Genomic DNA, 22918 nt, shown 5'->3' with positions numbered 1-22918 from the left:
TCCTTTGTTCGAGACCCGACAAAGTGGTCCAAGCACGCAGTGCAAGCGCTTTCATCTCTTCCTGTTCAAGGTTCTTCTGTTTTAACACGGTTCTTTCCAGTTAGCGCCAGCTTCAGGTTTATTTATTGACTTTCGAGCATCTGACTTCCTTTTCTCTGCCTCCAGGAGCAAGCATGTCATTCGGGAGGCTTGTTTGTCACTTCTTAATTTCGTGCTGTTTTTATTGGCCCTACTCTGAGGTATGGGTGAATGACAGCAGGTTCAGCCAGGATCTGGAGCAGTTCCTCAGGTGCAGCCAAGTAGTAACATCTGAGTAGCGGACTGGAATAATGTCCAGGGTGGAACTGGAGTAATATCTCAGGTAGACCTGGAGTAATGTGTGGGGTAGACCTGGAGTAATATGTGGGGTAGACCTGGAGTAATATGTGGGTTGGAGCTGGATGAATCTGGGTCTGCTAACCCTGGAGCAATGTCTGCACTGGGGACTGAAGTGATATCTGGTGTGGGGGCTAGAGTAATATATGTGGGGGTGAAATGAAGTTATCTTAAATAAACCATTAGGCTGTGCACGCCACCCAGGCCACTGTGTTCATCTTCTTCAGGAAACGTGGTTCTCCCCTGATCTCTTGTAATCAAGCATCCCAGTCACTTCCTGTCTGTCTTGGTTCCTATGAGGTGAAACAAACTTCTTGTTGCAGTCAGAAAAGCTGAAACACTGGCCATATTCCTTCCAGACTAAAGACCCACCTCTTCAGCCTACAACTCAGCCCCCCTATCTAAAGCCTGATCTTTTGGTCCCGTCAAGGTATGTATTAGTATTGTTTTTGGAACTGTTTTGCATTGTACTTGCAATGTTGATCTAGGCGCACACTTGTGATCTCAGTGCTATGCTTGGCACTGATGCTTGTTCATGTATGATTAGTGATATGACTAGTGGTGTCCTGTTTGTGTAACCTCTCGTGCCACTTTCTTCGATACACTTCATAAGTATCTGTTGGTAAGTTTGTCTGTTAAATGATGATAATGTGATGTAATGTGTTCTGGGGGGGGGGGGGGGGGGGGGGGGGGGGGGGGGGGGGGGGGCAAGGGTGGCAGCTGTATGGTCACTGACCTGTGATGGTGTGAAGTCACTTGCCAGAAAGATGCTGGGATTGGATGACCAGATACCCCTGCACCCGAATCCGGCCTGGGTGCTGGTGGGCGTTGCTGTAGCAAGGAATGCCATCCTCACAGTTGCTGGTATGCCCTCTGTGTCTCTTACTTAACAGTGAGAGCCAGTCGGCTCCTGTTGTTCTCTGTTAGAGCCAGGATTCTGTGTGTCTCCAGCCATGCTGATTTGCAGGTGGCTAAGCAGGTTTTCTCAGCTGTAACTACAAAATACAACTTTTCTCGACGCTCTCCCCACCCCGCATTGTTGTTATGACAGTGTCTCCAACTTTAACTGTTAACACTGTCCTGTTTTACAGCTGACAGACCCCTATCATAACCCTAACGCACACAGAGACAATCTGTAATTTAGATCATCTTCACAGCTCATAAACCCTGATCATAACCCTACCGCATGGGGAGACAGTCTGTAATTTACATCAGATGCCCTTATCGGACTGTCTGTGTGCCTTTTCTCCTGCTTCTCACTACGTGAGGCAGCCCCCTCCATCCTCGCTTGCCTGTGTATGTAGGACACGTGACAATTTCCATGTGACAAAAGTCATGGGACTTGGCAACAGGTCACACTGAATTTACCCGAGTAACTTTAAATGATGCCCTCCTCAAATAAATGGTTGTTTAGATTAATATATTAAAACATGAGAATAAGAAATCGCGCCATTTGCCGTGGATAAAGGCTTCTCCTCGACTACGGTCTGCATCAGTCTTTAATTGTAAATCACCCCCAATCTTTAGAATGTTACAGTCACATACTGCAACACAGTTGTACGATTACTACAATAATCCCATTTCTTCTGGTTTGAAAGAGCAGTGGATTGTGGGTAGCAAAGAGTGCAAACGTCAAATTCCACAATGTAAGTGAATGGCACATGTACCACGTATCTCACTTCAGCGTCCGTTAACTCCTACTGTCATAAAATAATAATAATAATAATAATAATTTTAAAAAATGTTGCTGAAAACACAACTCGGTCGAAGATTTCAATGTACGTAGTGATCTTTGACAAAATGCTGCTGGTGGCCACAAAGTGATGCTGGTTGGAGAAAGCATTATACGCGCTGTTCATTTACATTGTGGAATGTGACGCTTCGAAATATGTGGGTGTTGGTATGATCACAATTTATCTTCGTTGAATCTCTTATGACGCCGCTCCAACGGAACAATCGGGGTGGTAACAAAAAGCCAATTCACGTTCCAGAAAACGTTGCATTGTGACCTAATCCACATGAAGATGTTGCCACACTGTTCAAAATCAGCTACTGACATCAGATAGTGATGGTTCAAGCACGTCATAAATGTGTGCAGAATGTTTTTGGCATTCATCCCATTCCTTTATACAGAAAATACAACAATTCAGTAAAAATAACCTCATGTGCACGTGCTCAAAATATACGTGTGGCTATAAAAACGAGACCGGCGCCAAAAGATGTGTTTTCCAGTGGAATTCAGAGTTTTATTTTGAGTGGGAAGAACAATTCACATTGCAAATGTCTTTTTAATCAAGTAGCTGTCAAGGTTGGCAATCAGAATAAGTTCTAATCAGTCGGAAAGGTGTTCCAATGTTTCAATGTTTGTGAAATAAATTTAAGAATGGGTATGTTTGGTAGTGGTGCGCTAATCTTCACACATCTATCCACACATAGATAGTTGCACAGGACACGTGCAACTAACAGGCCAACAGCTATCATAGACCTCTAGTTAGCTAAGGCACCAACCTACCAAATGTATGTATGCGTCTTTAAAATGACAATAATGAGTTATATCTATGACTGAAACAATTTGGCAGGCTCGAACCACAACAGCCTCATATAGCGCTGATATAGCAAATGATCACTACGATCCTGTATGGAAATCCCGGCATGTTTTTCATATCTCCCATTTTAAAATACGTCCACATCTGTCTAAATGGTGTTGTTTTTCTAGCTGCATAGTGTTTTTGGTAGCGTACCGCTTGCGGTTATCCAGCGTTGTGTATTTGTTAGCGCTCTGGCAATGCCAGATAGGCACGGCGCTCAGAATGTGAGAAAACATCCCCCTTCGCAACAATGGGCTGCATTATTCCATGTTAGCCCGCGGCGATTGCGGAACGCATGGACCTGTGATTTCGCCCATTTCCTGACTCTCTGTTTCGGCCTGGTATGAGGAAGAACTCCGTATTTCTTTCTCAAAATTAGAGCACCGAGAAAATGAAAACTGCAAGTCACTCTGTGGCCGGGCTCCCAAAATCATGAGGCAGGAATTCCAGTCCCGTACTGACTCGGCTTCTGTTGGGGTGAACCTGCTCCTAAATGGCTTATTCTGGCTTATTCTATTCGGGAAAAGTGCTGTAAAATTTACACTATATTTCTGTGAATGAATTACAAGGAAAACCAGTCTTTCCATTTAGATAGACTTCTATTTCACATGCAAGTAAAGTTCATCTACAGCTCTTTAAATCTGAAAATAGGTTAGCTTCCAGGTTAAAAAAAATTAAAAAGCTGGTAAAAGACAGACAAAGTTTGCAAATAAATGCAAATACCAGATTGTACTAGTTGAAAATCTATGTGAAAGTTACAGATTTTCTATAATGTTGCGTGGACAGTAAGGCTTATTTCTTGAGGACATACTTGATGCTTGTGGACAGCTGATTCCTTAAAAGGGAATCTCAAATTAATGGATGAAATGGAGGTATTATGTAATAACAATATTTTCCTTTTATTTAATTGAGAAACATCCTTAGCTAAACTCTTCAACCTTTTAAAAAAGCATTCAAGCATTGAAGCATTCAAATATAAAATTCTAATCTGACTCTGCGCATATTTTGAGCTCACTGTTTGTTCACATTTGTTTGATATTTTTGTCACATGTCACACCTTTAAAACCTTAGACACTGGAATGCCCCGTTTCTCATCAGTATCTGTTGAGTTGGCTGCTGTGGGATTCAAGCAGGCTGTCCGTTTCATCTGTAAAAAGAGTATTCATTTTTCTCGCCATGTTGACAGGCGTCCACACACTCAGCTGATGTGTAGCTACAATTGTTTTCTTGAAATAAGTATGTACTCAGTGCTTTAAGAATTAGTTCAAGATATGACATGAACTGAAATTACTCACAGTCACACAATTTCTAAAAAGCCACCCTTTTTGGATTCAGTCAATTCAATACATGAATTGAAATTGAAATCATGAATTTAAAATGGCGACTCATTTTCTATAAATATGTATTTTTTCAATTCAGTAATTGGTTTTCAATTTCATAGAAACAGAATAAAATGTTTAGTAAAACAGTTGCAATCGTTCCAAAAGGCATCGAAATAAAATCGCCTGTGTTTTTCCATGTTCCTAGCAAGCCTTCACAAGGTGAGTTTAGTCATAAAGTTGTTTGCATCGTTTGTATGGTATTTTACTTTCTTGTCTTTCGACCTTATTTGCCTTTTCTGTCTACTTGTCTTTCGTTGGAAATTCCATTACGCTTACTGTAAAATGCACTTCTTAAACTGGTCACACAACATGCCTTCATCTTTGCGTCTGCGTTTTATATGTCTGTGTACTCGAGTACTTGTGTTGATCTACAGTTACGTTCTGGGACACTGTGACCGCCGGTATTTAAATCCATTTTAAATGAATGCTTCTCTCGTAACTGCATAATTCACGACATACGGAGCTAGTTGCGAAACTTCTCGAAGGGATGGAATGATAACCACCCGATCGTTCATTGGATAGGTATTTGAGGTGAAGGTCACCAAGGAAAATGTACACCATAAAAAAGAAAAATATGCACGTGTCCATATTTTAGCTAAATGTTACACTCTTCTAACGCGTTCTCTTATAAATGTGCACAATTTATCATTTGAAACGGTCAATGTTTTCAGTAAGTTGCAAAAACTATTTTAAGCTTAGGCCCACACCACAGTCTTCTAAAAATACTTTTCACAATAGTAGATCCTTTATATAATCCCCTCCATGTATTTCCTATGACTCTGCCGTAATTCCTAAGAAGGAACAACAGAACCACATTTGGCAGAACGGCCCTTATTTACTCAACGATGGAACACACCGCAGAAAGAGATAAAACTGGATAATCTGATCTCATAAGATCAAACTGATTTTCCGATAAATTAGTAGAAAATACAAACAATTTATCAATTTTTATGGTTGTAATACTTGGAAAATGGGCTCCGAAGTTTGAACCTTGTATATTTATGCTCCGTCGATAATAATAAGATAATAAGAGGGTATGGGGACAAGTTTTAAGTTGATATGGAGAAACCCTAGCACAGTACTAATTGCCTAGGATGCTACGTAGTCAGACAATTTGTAGGCTACCTGCATCATTCTGGTGTCTTCTATTTTCAGCCAGTTGCCTTTGTTTGCTAATCCAGTTCTACTTTTATCAAAGGATGGGTTAACTTATGGCGTGTGACTTCTGAAGGGCGTTGGCAGCCCTGAGTTTGAAGGTTTGCTGCAGACGGTCTATACCCCCTGTCGCAGGCAAACTTTGCACCAGGGAGAATCTGAATATCTGACGGCTGTGTCACTTCAACCGTGACGTCAACCGCGCGTCACAGAACGTTCAGTCAATGAGACATCTGTGCAGTGCGCACCTGACAAGCAGAAAATCGGATGCAATAATAATATGAAATAATAAAAACAGTAAGGTGGCTTTCAAGCCAACTTAATGCTTAAATGCTTGATTTTCTTTCTTAGACAAATATAAACCATGAATAAATAGTGAGTATAAATAGCGAAGTTGATGCCTAATTTCTTTCCAAAAAATTTTAATCAAAAAATATTTTTGGCTACTTTGACAAATATAAAATATAAAATAGCTTTAATTTGTTTTTCTGGTGATTGCATAATTCCATTTGTGTTATTTCAGTGTTGATGACTTCACTATTATTCTAAAATGTGGAAAATAGTAAAAATGAAGAGAAACCCTTCTATGAGTAGGTGTATCCAAACGCAGACTGGTACTGTAAATGAGCAGCTGTTAGAATCGACGTGGACGTTAAAATCATCAAGTATACATGCACTTCAGTCTTCCACATATGCATGAATAGTACAGACACACACACACTCACACACACACATTCTCCTCTTTGTTGTACACACATTCGCACACAGATGCCTTACTAGGGGTGTATCCTTACTTTCCACTGTACCTTTGTGTGATGAGGTGAGATTTGTTCTGGAAAATGAGAAGGCATTTGTGGCTGTGACAAACGAGAGCATACATCCAAATGCAGGGACCACCAGAAAATAACCCTCACGTGCAAAGATACTAAAACAAGAACACTTCATTTTGGAGTAAAGGAACCTCACACCTTCGTTTTATTGGATGTTGTTAATACGTAATAATCACATCTTGAGTGGCAGTGTGTTGTTGTGGTAAGGAGTAGGGCTCATAACCAAAAGGTTTATAGTTCGATGCACCTCCGTTGTGTACTTAACTCACAATTGCCACAGTAAATATGCATATGGAAATACATGGATAACACTGTAAGCCACTCTGGATAAGAATGTCTACTAAATGACAATAATGTAATGCAATGTAAAGTACTGTAACACCTGGGGGACATTGAGTAAGCAAATGAAGCACCAAGCAGCCAAATCCCATAAGTGCACTCACAGCGGTAAGACCCAGTCAGCCACGCCACCAGCAAAGGCAGACAGCTGAGAAACTGTCCAGCAGGTCTGCAGAGGAAGTGATGTGCTTACATTCCATTACATTACTGGCATTTAGCAGACGCTCTTATCCAGAGCAACTTACATGGATTGCAGTTTTTTTTTTTTTGTGACAATGTTATCCATTTATAGAGATGGATATTTACTGAGGTAATTGTGGGTTGAGCACCTTGCCCAAGGGTACAGCAGCAGTGCCGCAGTGGGGAATCGACCCAGCAGCCTTTCGGTTTTGAGTCCTGTTCCTTAACCAGTATGCTATATTTGTGCCCCTTATCATTATTATTATTATTATTATTTATATATATATTTTTTTCTTTTTAAAAAATACATCACAGTGGTTACTTGTAGAGTAGCCTCCTGGCGATGCCTCACCTCTATAGTTCCACTTCCAGAACAGGAGGCAGTGAGAGGCAGACAAACAGACAGCAGGTGCAGGGAGACGGCACACAGGCTGAGCAGCTGCAGCAGGGGGACACAGTCCCCAGATCAGCAGATCCAGTGGCAGCCGGTGGCAACAGACATGACAGGCAGCAGGAGGAGATGGAGACATCCTGCAGATCAGCAGCAGGAGAGGACAGAAACAGCCCAGAGATCAGCAGCAGGAGAAGGACAGAGACAGCCCAGAGATCAGCACCAGGAGAGGACAGAGACAGCCCAGAGATCAGCAGCAGGAGAAGGACAGAGACAGTCCAGAGATCAGCAGCAGGAGAAGGACAGAGACAGCCCAGAGATCAGCAGCAGGAGAAGGACAGAGACAGCCCAGAGATCAGCAGCAGGAGAGGACAGCGATAGCCCAGAGATCAGCAGCAGGAGAGGACAGAGATAGCCCAGAGATCAGCAGCAGGAGAGGACAGCGATAGCCCAGAGATCAGCAGCAGGAGAGGACAGAGACAGCCCAGAGATCAGCAGCAGGAGAAGGACAGAGACAGTCCAAGGGTCAGGAGCAGGAGAAGAATGGAATTGAACCAACAACCTTTCGGTTATAAGTCCTGCTCCTTAACAAAATTCTACACTGCCACCCCAGTTGTTGGTTCCTTAAAAGCTTGAGTATCAAACCTAGCTTAAAACTTGCTCATGAGACATCTTGGATTGCATTATGGCACATTAAACTTACACTGACTGTGCAAAAAATCAGATTTATCTAAACATATTAAATTACATTAAGCAAGTGAGACAGGTGCAAGAGGAAGAGATACCAAACTCTCACCCGGATGCATGCCTTGTTTAAATGCCATTCTTTATTCTTTGTGGGTGTGAATTGTGTGTGTAACTGTGGATTCTGCTTTTTGGCCAGAACTCAGAAAGAGAGTTCACAATTCAATGAGACAGTTTCCTGGTTAAATAAATGATAAAATAAATTTCTAAAGTAAGGAGCATAATGTTTCTCTATTGTATATTAGAGTATTGAATATTATGTGCTAAATTCAATCAAAATAAATACAGCCATTTTGATATTTTTAACATAGACCATTCAGTAACTTTGTGTTACTAAATGTATTTACAGATTAATGAAGTGACCGTGAAGAGTTTAATTCAACCCCAATGTGCGTAAAAGCCCGAAGTGTGAAACCACCTTCCAGTTCACCGCCATCGACACTACTGCGTCACCAAAGCCTCTCCCGCAGAACTTGCTGAAATGTGAGGAACAAGCTACAGCATCACGGCTCTGGAAATTCCTCAGGAATGGGGTTGTGTTACTTAATTTTACTTACTTAATTACGCAATTTTGTATCAGATGATCACAGGGCTGAAACTGGGTTCTAATCACGACGAATATGAATAGAACTAGGATGTAGTTTCTCTGCGACCGCTACCAGCTTCCAGCTTTTGGTTGAACAAGGAGCGTGAACCTGCCTAGTAATTTTGAGAAGAAAAAAAAAACTTATATAAAGACTTAAATTTTATGTTTTGTATAAATGTCTGTATGATGCCGGTTTAGTCAGTGTGTGTTTTATGCGAAGTTGTCATTTGAGGGCGTAAGTTTCAAAAGAAACAAAGACCAAAAAGTTTTTTGACCAAAAAGTGTTTTTGGTCGTCAAATTTGGTGTGCGAGCATGATGTCCAAGGTCGCTATTCTATTCAGCACTGCGAAAGGTTCGCTTAAGTTTTTTTTTCTTCAACAAAACCTATTAAGATCACCCATGTTTGCAGGTAAACGTATAGGGTGTCAGAAGAAAAATGTATATCGTATCTCTTCCTTCTCGTCACTTTTCTGAAAATTTCTTCCCGGTTGTAGGTCCTATTTGATGTTTGTGAATCATGCGTTAGCACATGAACTGATAATGGGCACGCCTATACTGTTGTTCAACAAGTTTATCTTGACGGGCATGCTCGAGGTTTTTTTTTTTTTTTTTTTTAATATTCTTCAGTATAGCTTGTAAATAGAAAGGGGAGGACACTTAGCCAGGTGTCCATGTCTTCCTTATTATAAAGGGTTCCTCACATCCACCTTGAACTAGTCTGGTATTTGTTCTGCCGGAGGATTGTCAGCATCAGGTAATCAACCACCATTCGGATAAGGCTAATTTGGATATCGTACCTTTATGCGTGTCGGTGAGTTAGACACAAATTTGTATATTCCCTATTTGCCTTCATATGACGTTGATAACTTTCACAACGGATTGATTATTATTGGAGGGAAAATTATGGATGGCTGAACTAGAGAATTAATGGATGGACAATTAGGGAAGGATGCACGAGAGAACTAGAGAAATTACTCTTTGTTTGGAGAGGGTAACAAGCAACAAGTCTATGGTATTTACCATTTTGAAATTGGAACATTTTAATTTTTCATCAGCGTGGTGGCAATACTTTGTGTCTCTTTGTCTATCAGTCTAGAGTTTTTTTTGGTTGCTCATAGCTTTTTTAGCTATCCAAAACGTGTATTGTTGCTCCTATTAAAAAAAGGTCATTTTTATATAATGCTCAGAAAGCATAAACACTGGTCCAGACAGATAATCTAATATTATATTATATATAAATATAATATTAATATCATTAATTGCTCAATTAATTATAATTAATAAATTAAGTAATTAATAACATTAATTGATGTTAAATTGTTAAATGAGGGATTGTGCATTGGTTTGACTTGCTCATGCTTACTGTACAACTGATTATAGCCTGCTCTGAAGTGCTTCAGCAACAGACAGAACACAGTGTTATGAAGCATTGCTGTTCCTCTGGGACTACAGAGATTAATCATAAGAAAATAAAATGTGATGCCAACAGGTGACTCTGCCCATCTTTGCTTGTCATCTGGTGTGAACCCGGGACAGTGTGGGCAGCATGATTCCAGGGTGTCTGCTATAACCCCCTGCCAAGTTAATCAAACACAAACTGCATTTGTCTTCTATTTCAGGTCCAGCTACTTAAAAAGACATCAACATGAAGCTGCAGATCCTAATGACCCTGGCCTTTGCCTTTGGTAAGAGATTACAACAATGGGCAGGTTATGCTAGAGCATAGGGTTGTGCGATATTGCCTATAAATAATATCACAATATTTTTAGGCTACATTGCGATACACGATATATATCTCAATATTTTGAAATCTCCTCTAAAGCACTTCATAAATGCTCAATTTAACCCTTTGATGCGTACAGTCACACCAGTATGATGATTCTAGTGGTCCCTGCAACATATGTCTGCATTAAAACATTCTTGTTTATGTTCATTTGGTTTCTATTGCATGCAAAAAGGGGGAAATCACAACCAAGTTAAATTTAACAAAACAGTATTTATTCAAACCAGGCAATGGTTTTGCTGCATATTTTGCAAATAACCGTTGTTTGTTCAACATCTTCCTTGCGATACCCAAACCAATGTCAGACGATGGGTGCAGTGCTGTTTCTTTTCGGAACCAGTTCGTCCGCCTCCATCTTCTATTACGGTTTCTGAACTCAACACGTTTAAACTCGCTTTGCCGCTTTGCTTCTTTCGCTCTCTCCAGGCTCTTTCCCCGTTTCCTCCAGATACAAAAACACGTCTCACCTATATACACATTTTTACCAATAAATTTCCATGACTTTTCCATGCCATTGAGGCAGATTTTCATGACCGTATATTCTCTGAAACATCTCTGTATACATGAAAAATAAGAATAAAAATCCATGTCAAAATTTACCACAGTATATTCAAACTTTTTAAGCTATGTGGCTTGACACAAAATAAACATTTATTTAAGTAACACTGACACACCAGTAAGATGTCTACAGAATAAAATGTCTCAAACCCTGAGAACTCCATTGTGTAGCCCTAATTAACATAATGACTGAGAGGCAACGATGTTTGAAAAATAAATAAGTAAATAAAAGTGTCCAGTAACACTGACATTAACTTCAGAAGGCAGCAGTGTCAGAGAGAAACCGTCTTTTGGAATACAAGATTTTGTAACTAAGAAGATTTTAAACCAACTATTCCTCCTATTTACCATTAACCTGATTGAACATTAACAGAAGATAACTTTCCTGTTTGAATCCCCCAAAAACAATCCACACACTCAGGTCGGAGTCTGACGTTATCCCACGCAGAGAACAACATAACATCAAGTGACGTGACTGATCTGCCCGAACATTAAAGTACTGTTTAACCCTTTCGCGCGTACGGACACACCGGTGTGATCAACCGTTTAGTGTGTATGATAACACCAGTGCAATTAGAACAGAGATTGGAAAAATTCTAGCTAATTTTAGTTTTGAGAAAACAATGATTTAACATTACAAAAATATAGCCAATGCGGCGGTGAAAACTATGAGAAGCTTAAAACGCTAATGAAAACATAATGAACCATATAACGCAGCACGTGCGCTACATAGCATAAAATAAGTTACGTGCAAAAGGGAACCACATACACTCTTATTATACAGGTATTTGTGAAGCAAATTTCCATGACTTTTATTTATTAATTTTATTCATTTTTCCAAAACTTCTACAGGCCTGGAAATTGCTATCTTCAAATTCCATGATTTTTCCAGGTTTTTCCATGACCGTACGAACCCTGTATATACGTCACACACTCTCACCCAGGAGCTTCTTAAAAACGATCAATAGTTCATCGACTGGAGCTAGTTTAGGTTCATTGACTAGTGTTGGTTTGGTCTTAATCCAACTGACCTGATGATGAAATAAAGGCCTTTTCTACTCCCTGAAAGAAGGTTATCAAAAATGTGCTTCACAGTAAAGGCATTCAAAATGAGATATTCAATAATGAGAGCACTAAGAGTCATAAGTTTTAGCTTCAACCAAATGTTAATAAACCTCTTTACAGTTCTCTGTTAGTCTTGAGAACAGTACATTCTACTATAGCAGCGTTTCCCAAACCTCTCCTGGAGGACCCCTTGTCCTGCATGTTTTAGATCTCTCCCTGCTCCAACACAGCTGATTTAAATGATCAGTTTTTTATTAAGCAGCTTCAAGTGTTCATAATGAGTTGATCATTTGAATTGATTTGAATTGATTTAAAACATTGATATTAGCATATTCATTGATCAGTGTATATCAACATTAGATACTATGAAGAGTTTAATTAATGTTGTAAAGTGGCATACTTTACTGCTGTTTGTTTTTGATACCTCTAAATATTTTTGTGCTTTCAGTAACTACAGTTGTGACAGATACTTCTGCAGAAATCAGTTCTACTTCAATGCCAGTGAACTCCACATCTAATGACACAAGCGCAGCTCCATCAAGTTCAGCTGGAAGTAACATTGCAACTGCTCTAAGCACAGCTCCATCCTCTTCACCTTCACCTGATGTACATGCAAGCTCTCCAAGTGCAGGTCCAATGCCTTCACCTTCACCTGATGTACATGCAAGCTCTCCAAGTGCAGGTCCAATGCCTTCACCTTCACCTGATGTACATGCAAGCTCTCCAAGTGCAGGTTCAATGCCTTCACCTTCACCTGATGTACATGCAAGCTCTCCAAGTGCAAGTCCATCACCTTCACCTGATGTACATGCAAGCTCCCCAAGTGCAGGTCCAATGCCTTCACCTGATGTACATGCAAGCTCTCCAAGTGCAGCTCCATCACCTTCACCTTCACCTGATGTACATGCAAGCTCTCCAAGCGCAGGTCCAATGCCTTCACCTTCACCTGATGTACATGCAAGCTCTCCAAGTGCAGGTCCAATGCCTTCACCTTCACCTGATGTACATGCAAGCTCTCCAAGTGCAGGTCCAATGCCTTCACCTTCACTTGATGTACATGCAAGTTCTCCAAGTGCAAGTCCATCACCTTCACCTGATGTACATGCAAGCTCTCCAAGTGCAGCTCCATCACCTTCACCTTCATCTAATGTACATGCAAGCTCTCCAACTGCAGCTCCAACACCTGCCCCTACTACAACAACAGGTCCAACTGCAGCTCTGCAGTTGGTATTCACTTCCAACGAGGTATTCACTACTGAACTGTCTGACAGTAACTCCCAGGGCTTCAAAGACAGAGTCAGACGGACAAAGAATGCGGTAAGCTACTGCGCTGCATCACTACATGTGCTGTTTAACTGTCACTGTTTTGTTTTATATGTTTGGAAATGGTGGTCAGGACAAAAAAATCTGACTTACTATGAGTCAAGACATTTGTCCAATGCTAATCGTATCAAATGTCCATGTTTCTGTGCTGATGATGCCTGTTTCAGACCACGCCTCTTCAAGAACGTTCATAGCCAGTCAGCCAATCAGAACACTTGTAGGTTCAACAATGGCAGAGACGGAATATGCCATGTGATGCACACCGATTTGACTGTATTTTCCGTGTAATAAAATAACCTGTGGCCAAAGTATGTAAGATCACCACATCGTCCTCTTTCTCCTTTTGTTTTCCAGCTCGAACCTGTGTACAAAGCCCGCTTCCGTAACTTCATCGAGCTGCTTGTGCGACGGTTCAGGTGGGTGACAATATCCAGCTTCCTCAGCTGTGGTGGTGGTGTTGATGATGATGCAGGAATTAGCTGCATTTCTATTTGAATATATAACATGTTGTTCTTGAGATTAGCTTCAAATGTAACTTATATCTGGTTCAGACTGTATGCCAGGCACTGTGGATCCTCTCATTTGCACTGTTGGTAGCGCTAGGAAAGGACATCCCCTCAACTTCATCAATCACATGATTAAATTGTTAGCTTGCCACCTTCTTATTTATATGGATTCCACATTCCCTGTTATGCTCATTTACACTCTGAGTGTAGTAATAAACACATTAACTGTTTTGGCTATACCCAGCTACAAAGACACTACATGAAATATCAAGGCAGTCAGATGGATATAATCCGCTGAGCACATTTAAAAACCCATAATGGTTACTTTGGGTGCAAGTCCATTTCTCAGATAGCAGAGGTAGTTGGTAGATATTGATAGTGCGCAATAAAGAGTTAGAAATACAAGAGATGTTAGACAGGTGAGAGAGGTTTACAAGTGTGGGCATGGGAGGAAGAAGTTGCTCTCATTGAGTTTTTTGAACATTTGAAGAAGTGGTCAAGTGGTAAATAAAATGCTAATATTAAACACCTATAATAAATTGTATGAGAAAGGTAGCTAGCAATGAAATCGGACGTTTTCTTGTATTCAACCACTTTGTTGTTTGAAATGATTGCTATCTAGGTTAATTTAACTAAATACAACTTTTCACAATTTTATTTACGAAAATTATAGCAATAATGCAATCAGCGAGGAATAAATGATAAAAAAAGGAATGCCAGTTAACAAATTTGGAATTAATGTATGCAATATTGAATGAAGTTATGTACGAGACATAAAGGTGCTTGGACATTAAGTGCAGTTTAAGCATTTGAACTGCACGTGAATCGCTTCGTTTAACAACAGAGTTGCATGTAGTGAAGCCACATGCAAATAGAGTATACAGCTTTAGTTTGTGTTCAGCTTTTTTTCGCATAACATCAGCCTGAGAAATGAAAATGTCGTCATGGTTATGCACTGACCTGTTTGTTGGTTAACTGTTGTGCTGGGTTTTTACTGCACAGGCCTGGATCCATTGTCACTGAAGCTGATCTGGTCTTCAACACTTCCTCATCCGCTCCCAACACCACCGAGGCAGCCTCGGTCCTCCAGGACGCAGTCCAGAATGGGAATCTTTCCATCCCCATCAACGCCAGCTCCATCTCTGTGGCCCGTCAGTGTCTCCTCTTTCCACATCTCTTATTTAACAGCAATTTATTTTTCTCCTGGTGGGGTGGCAGTGTAGCATAGCGATCAGGCACAGGGCTTGAAACTGAAAGGTTGGTGGCTCGATTCCCTGCAGGGTCACTGCTGCTATGCCCTTGGGCAAGGCACTAAACCCAGAATGGCTTCAGTAAATATCCAGCTGTATCGATGGACAACATGTAAAAATTGCAATGAACATAAGGCAGAGCTTCTGCTAAATGACAATAATCACATTAAGTTTGATTTTGGCTATGCACATGCTTATGCTCACCAGAATGGCATTTTTTTTTTTACATGAAATGCTACAACAGCGGCTCCAGCTCCAACTGCAGCTCCATCACCTTCACCTGATGTACCTGCAAGCTCTCCAAGTGCAGGTCCAATGCCTTCACCTTCACCTGATGTACATGCAAGCTCTCCAAGTGCAGGTCCAATGCCTTCACCTTCACCTGATGTACATGCAAGCTCTCCAAGTGCAGGTCCAATGCCTTCACCTTCACCTGATGTACATGCAAGCTCTCCAAGCGCAGCTCCATCACCCTCACCTTCACCTAGTGTACCTGCAAGCTCTCCAAGTGCAGCTCCAGCACCTTCACCTAGTGTACCTGCAAGCCCTCCAACTGCAGCTCCAACACCTGCCCCTACTACAACAACAGGTCCAACTGCAGCTCTGCAGTTGGTATTCACTTCCAACGAGGTATTCACTACTGAACTGTCTGACAGTAACTCCCAGGGCTTCAAAGACAGAGTCAGACGGACAAAGAATGCGGTAAGCTACTGCGCTGCTTCACTACATGTGCTGTTTAACTGTCACTATTTCCTTTTATATGTTTGAAAGTGGTGGTCAGGACAAAAAAGTCTGATTTACTATGAGTCAAGGCATCTGTCCAAGCATAATCAAATTGAATGTGCATGTTTATGTGCTGATGGTGCCTGTTTCAGACCACGCCTCTTCAAGAACGTTCATAACCCGCCAGCCAGTCAGAATAGTTGCATGTTCAACAACGGCAGAGAAAATTTTCCACGTGATGCACACCGATTTGATTGTGTTTTCCATATTTAAAAGTAACCTGTGGCTAACGTATGTAAGATCAATACATCCTCTACCTCCTTTTCTTTTTCAGGTTGAACCCCTGTACAGAGCCCGCTTCCGTAACTTCATTGAGTTGCTCGTGCGACGGTTCAGGTGGGTGACAATATTCAGCTTCCTCAGAAGTGGCAGTGGTGTTGATGATTATGGGGGAATTATCTGGATTTGTATCTGAACATACACCATGTTATTCTTGAAATCAGCTTTGAATGTAGGCCTAATTTATATCTGGTTCAGATTGTATGCCTTAAACTGTGGTTTCTGTCATTTGCACTGTTGGTAGCCCTGGAGAAGGACATCACCTAAACTCCATGAATCACATGGTAAAAGTGTTAACCCCCCTCCCTTATTTATATTTATATGCATCATACATTCCTTATTATGCGTATTGTCACTCTGAATAAAATAGTACCAAACACATGAAGTGTTTCGGCTGAACAGAACTATTAAGACAGTACACCCTGTAACCGCATATTTAGATGCATGCCCTGATAAGCAACAGGCTAACAAATTCAGAAAGTACATTACATCACATTTTGTTAATTAATTAAACTATTTGATTTCAGGGACAGTTTTCATACATATTACAATTCAGTAAGCACTGCCCAGCCTGGACTTTAACACTCACAGGTCATGTACGTTCATTGCCCGGAGTTGTGGTTAATTTATCCGCCACCCAGCTGTGCTGCGCCGCAGAGATTCGCTTAGTAAGACGCTGCTCGTAATTCGTCTTCTCTTGTCCGCATCACATCAGCTGGGTCCGCAGAAAGCATTGTTGATAGATAATAACTAAGGTATTAATTTGGTAAACTTGATAACTTCGGTGACTTTTGTTACCTTGGTAAGTTAGCTAGACGCCACGTGGCTGAAACCTTACCGCGCTCACACTCGCTTAATAATTTGCAACTGAACTCGGCGGTTCCCCCTACTGGTTCGTCTCACATTTCTTTCCCCCGCCACCCATGAGCATGAGTGACAGGTTCCTCTACGCCGCTACAACGCGATATCAAGTCAGTTAGATCGACATAATTCGCTGACCATATTTAAAAACTATCAGTTTTACTTTAGGTGCAAGTCCATATCTTGAATAGCTGAGGTTGTTGGTAGATATTGAGAGTGCGCGGTAAAGAGTTAAAATACAGTAGGTGTTAGGAGAGAGAGAGATTAATACAATTGTTGGCTTGGCAGGAAGAACTCGCTCTCAATGAGTTTTATGATCATTTGTCGAAGCGGTCAAACGATAAATAAAATGCTAGCACTAAACAATTATGTTAAATTGTATGAGCAAACCAGCTAGCGATTAAAACAGCTGTTTTCTTGTATCCGATCGATCTTATTGTTAGGTAGTTCGTCGATTGAAATGATCGGTAATAGGTCAGTATAACCAAATACAATTTTTTCACGTGGATTTTTTTTCTGAAAATTATAGCATTAAATTAAACTGCTAGAGTATACAGCTTTAGTTTGTGTTCAGCTTTTTTTCGCATAACATCAGCCTGAGAAATGAAAATGTTGTCATGGTTATGCATCGACCTGTTTGTTGGTTAACTGTTGTGCTGGGTTTTTACTGCACAGGCCTGGATCCATTGTCACTGAAGCTGATCTGGTCTTCAACACTTCCTCACCCTCTCCCAACAACACTGAGGCAGCCTCGGTCCTCCAGGACGCAGTCCAGAATGGGAATCTTTCCATCCCCATCAATGCCAGCTCCATCTTTGTCAACGGTCAGTTTCTCCTCTTTCCGCATCTCTTATTTAACAGCAAGTAACAGGGCTGGTAACCGAAAGATTGCTGGTTCGAATCCCCACAGGGGCACTGCTGCTATACCCTTGGGCAAGGTACATAACCCAGAATGGCCTCAGTAAATATCCAGCTGCATAAATTGATAACCTGTAAAAAAAATTATAGCATATGTAAGCTACTCAGATAGCATCTGCTAAATGACAGTAATGTAATTTTTAACATGAAATGCTACAACAGCGGCTCCAGCTCCAACTGCAGCTCCATCACCTTTACCTTCACCTGATGTACCTGCAAGCTCTCCAAGTGCAGCTCCATCACCTTCACCTGATGTACCTGCAAGTTCTCCAAGTGCAGCTCCAGCACCTTCACCTGATGTACCTGCAAGTTCTCCAAGTGCAGCTCCAATGCCTTCACCTTCACCTTCACCTAATGCAACAGCTGAGACTCCAGCTGTGGCTCCAACTGCAACTACCACAACAGAAGCACCGGGAAGAACTCTGTTGTTGTTTTTCTCCTCCAATGAAAACTTCACTTCAGATCTTTCTGACAGTAACAGCAACGCTTTCAAGGCCAGAGTCACCCGTACAAAGAAGGCGGTGAGCTACATTCTTGCATGTGCTGTTTCTGTAGCTGTTACCTTCTCCCTTCTGTAATCTGGGGGATGATCCTAAACTCACAGTGTTACATATCAGTTTAAGATGATGACAGGTGGACTGTGTGTCAGATTTGTACAAACAGAATCATAAAAAACATTAACCAGAACACATAAAACTGATATATTGGACAATACCAAAGATTAAAAATGAGCAAAATATTAAAGCCAACAAGCAAAAAAATGTTGTTTTACTATAGAATCTCCCTCACCGTTTGTTTTTCAGATTGAACCTTTATACAGGGGGGCCTTTGCTTCCTTTCTGCGGCTGGTCGTGCTAAGGTTCAGGTGAGTGACAATATTCATGTGCCTCAGGTGCTGTGATGTGATGATGATGATGATGATGATGAAGATGACACATCCTACCTGAGTCAGCAAGTGTGCAAGCTATAGCAGACTGCAAACAGTGATGGAAAAGCTTTGCGCTGATTCTAAATAACTCTAAAGAACAGGAGTAATACTTTGCTGGAAAAACAACCTGTAAACTGTTTCAAATTATCACATTGAATTAGCAGCGGTAAAGGCTGTCACGGTCATGTGTTCACCTGTGTATTTATTGACTGTTGCTAACCATTCCACTGTGTTTGCCTGCTCCACAGGAGTGGCTCCGTTCTGACTGATGCCGAACTGGTCTTCAACAGTTCCGGAGCTGTGCCGAGCGCCAGTGAGGCGGCCGCAGTTCTGCGAACAGCTGTCGAGCCTGGAAATTTTTTCCTCATCCCCATCAATGCCAGCTCGATCAGTGTCATCGGTCAGTCCCCCCCCATCTATGCCTCTGATTTAGCAGCAGTTTGTCATTCATGTCACTACTCATGCTACACTTCATATTATTCATAATCATATTCACGATGTGTTTCATATGCTGATTGTTGTGCTTGTGTCATTCTTCTCAATATAGTTCTTCGCCTAGATTGTAGAAACAGTTCGTTCCCTGCCGCAGAGAAAAGAACAATACATGGGAATCCATAGATATCAGTGATTTCTTGATAATTGATTATGATTATTTCTAATCATTAATCCATTAATAGCTACTATGATGTATTAGCCTCCACCACAGAAACACTTCTGACAAAATAAAACACGTGTGCTACAGCTAAGCTGAAATGGAAAGAATAAACAGGATGTGTGGGTTATTATATCACACACGTATGTTGGACTGCATGGCTGCAAACTACTCTGAATAGAGGAAGTGTTCCGTTATGTTGTACTGTTGTGTTTTAACTTTTTATTGCTTTGGTTTGTCCTTTTAGTCACGCAGCTGGTTCTCCAGCACTACACTGTGAGATGCAGTAAGATGAGACTCAATCAAAGCCAGTGATATCTGTTGCCAATAGCTTTTGCTTAATGCTGTCTTTTCCTCTGCAGATCCTGCGTCCACCACCCCATCTGCCACGACTGGTGCTGTGACGGCCAGCGGCGTGACCAACACGACCAGTGGTGTTTCTCCTGTAACCGGAAGCGTGTTCACCTGCTTCATGGTGACTTTGGCCTCCTTCCTGCTGACTTCAGTGTTGCACTTCTCATGAAACACACACATACACGTACACCCACCTAGATATATATATACTCGCACACACACACATACACACACGCAGATATGTATATGAGCACACATACACATGTCACAACACACATGACAGAAATCACTGCAGTATATAATTAGGTTCTTTTTATTTTTACCAAAGTACATCATGTATCTGTTATTATTATTTTTAAGTTGAAAATATGTTATTGATATGGCTATAAGCACTTCTGTCAACCTTCCTATATGAGGATACACTCAGAAAGTTGCACTGTATGTGAAATATGCATTTTAGATGCAGTCATCTATCCCATTTCCTTATTGTGACCCAGAGAGGAGCCGTGATAACAAATCCATATGTAATAAGCAGTCTGTGGCCAGACCACAAGACTCATTTGTAGCTCAGCATTGCTATATACAGCTGTCACCAAGATGGAGAACCCTCCGTTTGATGTAAACATGGTACGATTTCTCCTTAACTTTGAGGAATGAGTCTGAGCTTGCCCTGCATTTAATTTGTCTGTTATTATATCAGCGGTCGTGGAAATGAAGGACAATTCTGATTGAAGAATGAAACACAGAAAAGTTTAAAATCTGATCTCCAGAGTTCAAAGGTGTATCAGATTGAGGTTAGACTAAGTCAGGGTGTTAATTGGACAGCGCTTTCTGCATCAAACAGCATCTCAGTGGTGGGGTTCAGGAGGGTTGGGCCTCAGGAAGAGCCCTTGCCTGATGAAAAAGAACACCCCCACACAGTAACAGCCATCCCATAATATTCTGAGGGCCTCGGCAACACTGCCAGGCCTCTCAGACAACGCAGGCCTTTATAGCATAGACCGCAGGAAGAGTCTTGAAAAACATGAAAAAAGAAAGAAGAGAATGATACCAACTGGTCACCATATACAGTAGCATGTGCAATTTAAGTATTTAATTTGTATTTATTTTTGTATAGTAATACTGAACATGGCTATTACTTATTCTGTGTACTGAGAACTGTATTTTTAAAATTTCTTTTATTTTCTGTAGGTTTTTTTTTTTACATTGTGTTTACAGTTGAAATAAAGACAAATATCCCTATCCCCCATGATACAAAGCCTCTTTGCTCAGCCACTGTGGGATCTCTGGTCATTGTAGGCATATGACAGCCAGTTTTGAACCCGGGCAATGGCATCAAAGTTAACCTGATTTGTTTTAAAAAACTACTGTTGAAAAATTGCTGCAATGCCCGCTGAGTTTAATGGACACATGAAAGCAGGCAGAATTTTAGTGGCTGTGATGGTCCCTCAGCTAGTTTATTACCCACAGGTTACATGATATATTACTCATATTGCATTTTGAAATTTTGGAAATTTATTCCAAAATTTCTCCATATTCAACAGTAATGAGGAAGAAGGATAATTAAATGTGGTACATATATTTCCTTGTTGTGCAAGACATCATTTGTAGTTTGTCAACATGTGAAGTCCGCCATACTGGGTTGTCAACAGTAATGAGGAAGAAGAATACAGTAATTAAATGTGGTACATATATTTCCTTATTTTGCGAGACATAATTTGTAGTTTGTCAACATGTGAAGTCCGCCATACTGGGTTGTCAACAGTAATGAGGAAGAAGGATAATTAAATGTGGTACATATATTTCCTTATTTTGCGAGACATAATTTGCAGTTTGTCAACATGTGAAGTCCGCCATACTGGGTTGTCAACAGTAATGAGGAAGAAGGATAATTAAATGTGGTACATATATTTCCTTATTTTGCGAGACATAATTTGCAGTTTGTCAACATGTGAAGTCCGCCATACTAGGTTTTCTGTTGTCTCCTGTCTCTTCCCTCAGACCATTTGATATGCCAGTGTAGCACATTTGTCCTTTGAGGTCTCTGTACATATCAGTCAGAGATTCTTTCTGCATTGGACGAAATGGCTGCCGTAACAGGTTCAATTTCATGGCTACGACCGATTTTTAGCGTGTATTCTCTGTTTGATCAAAATTATGGACTTTTTTTTGGATTCATAAATTTGTTCTGAACTGGAATATGTTCTTAGGAGCAACGGAATTTCTCGACTGCTCCAGGCCAGTCCTCTAACTTATACGCAAGCACACAAAATTGATTTTTTTTTTCTTTTTTTTTTGCCATTCCTTTAAAAATCGTACAAGCACCAAATTGTTGTGTGACCAAAATGACCTATTGAAGTTGAAATACGTAAAATCACGATACAATTTGCAAATAAAAAAATATAGTACGAAGCGTATCTAATCAGTAGTCGTATGCTGTAATTAGCTTCCATTAATTGGAAAATTTTAATAACGGATACACTGTTGGTGACGGATACAAACAAGCGCTGAACTGAGCTGAACTGAACGCTTACCACGGTTGCGTTGGTTTAGGGAAACGAATTGTGGGAAACCCCAGCAATAGAAATAATGTGCACGCACGTGAAGTGCAAATTTTGGTAAAACGACGTCATCTGTGGTATTTTGGTTTATGCATTGTCACGTTGTGAAAACCTTGCTGATGACACCGCTGTCCAGCCCGCAGACGCCATGGATGGCTGAGTGGAACCACACCAGCGCCCTGGCGCTAATGAGGCGCGCTATCAGTTCGCAAAAAGACTGTTTGATGCGTTTAGACAGCGGGCGGCGCGCTTGCTACACAGCAGACTGAGTGTGCAAGTGACGTTAGTTTGCTGTGACGTCAATGAAACATGTCATTCGTTCTTCAACAGATGAACGGCATCTCGCTCCAGAGATCAGAACAAAGATTCAGACTTTCATAGAATTAACTGAATTACATTATTATTATTATTATTATTATTATTATTATTATGTAGCCGCGCAGGCTTTTACCCTGGCTTACATATGTGGGGTCTGCAATAACTTTTTATGTGTACGATACAAATTTAATTTAACTTGTAATATAAT

At 40.9% G+C, this 22918-nt stretch overlaps 1 protein-coding gene across 5 annotated transcripts; it reads left to right on the top strand.

Moving 5' to 3' along the window:
- Positions 1-526: 526 nt before the first annotated feature.
- Positions 527-20062, top strand: LOC118769405 (mucin-1-like). 5 transcript variants are annotated; one of them, XM_036516454.1, is made up of 13 exons: positions 527-805; positions 8334-8467; positions 10191-10256; positions 12426-13294; positions 13655-13716; positions 14809-14957; positions 15301-15758; positions 16114-16175; positions 17655-17803; positions 18060-18418; positions 18701-18762; positions 19074-19225; positions 19840-20062. In XM_036516454.1, exons 3-13 carry the CDS (start codon positions 10217-10219, stop codon positions 19998-20000), a joined length of 2523 nt encoding a protein of 840 aa, XP_036372347.1. In that variant the 5' UTR covers positions 527-805; positions 8334-8467; positions 10191-10216; the 3' UTR covers positions 20001-20062. The 5 variants fall into 5 exon arrangements, with proteins under 5 accessions (XP_036372347.1, XP_036372348.1, XP_036372346.1 ...); XM_036516458.1 differs by lacking the exons at positions 527-805; positions 8334-8467 and adding an exon at positions 9278-9382 and having other exon boundaries at positions 12426-12710; positions 12903-13294; XM_036516455.1 differs by lacking the exon at positions 527-805 and having other exon boundaries at positions 8264-8467.
- Positions 20063-22918: the final 2856 nt, after the last annotated feature.

Source organism: Megalops cyprinoides, chromosome 22 (genome assembly GCF_013368585.1).
Source record: "Megalops cyprinoides isolate fMegCyp1 chromosome 22, fMegCyp1.pri, whole genome shotgun sequence".
Classification (NCBI taxonomy): Eukaryota; Metazoa; Chordata; class Actinopteri; order Elopiformes; family Megalopidae; genus Megalops; species Megalops cyprinoides.
Note: the sequence above shows the minus strand (reverse complement) of the source record. Positions and strands in the feature narration are given on the sequence as shown.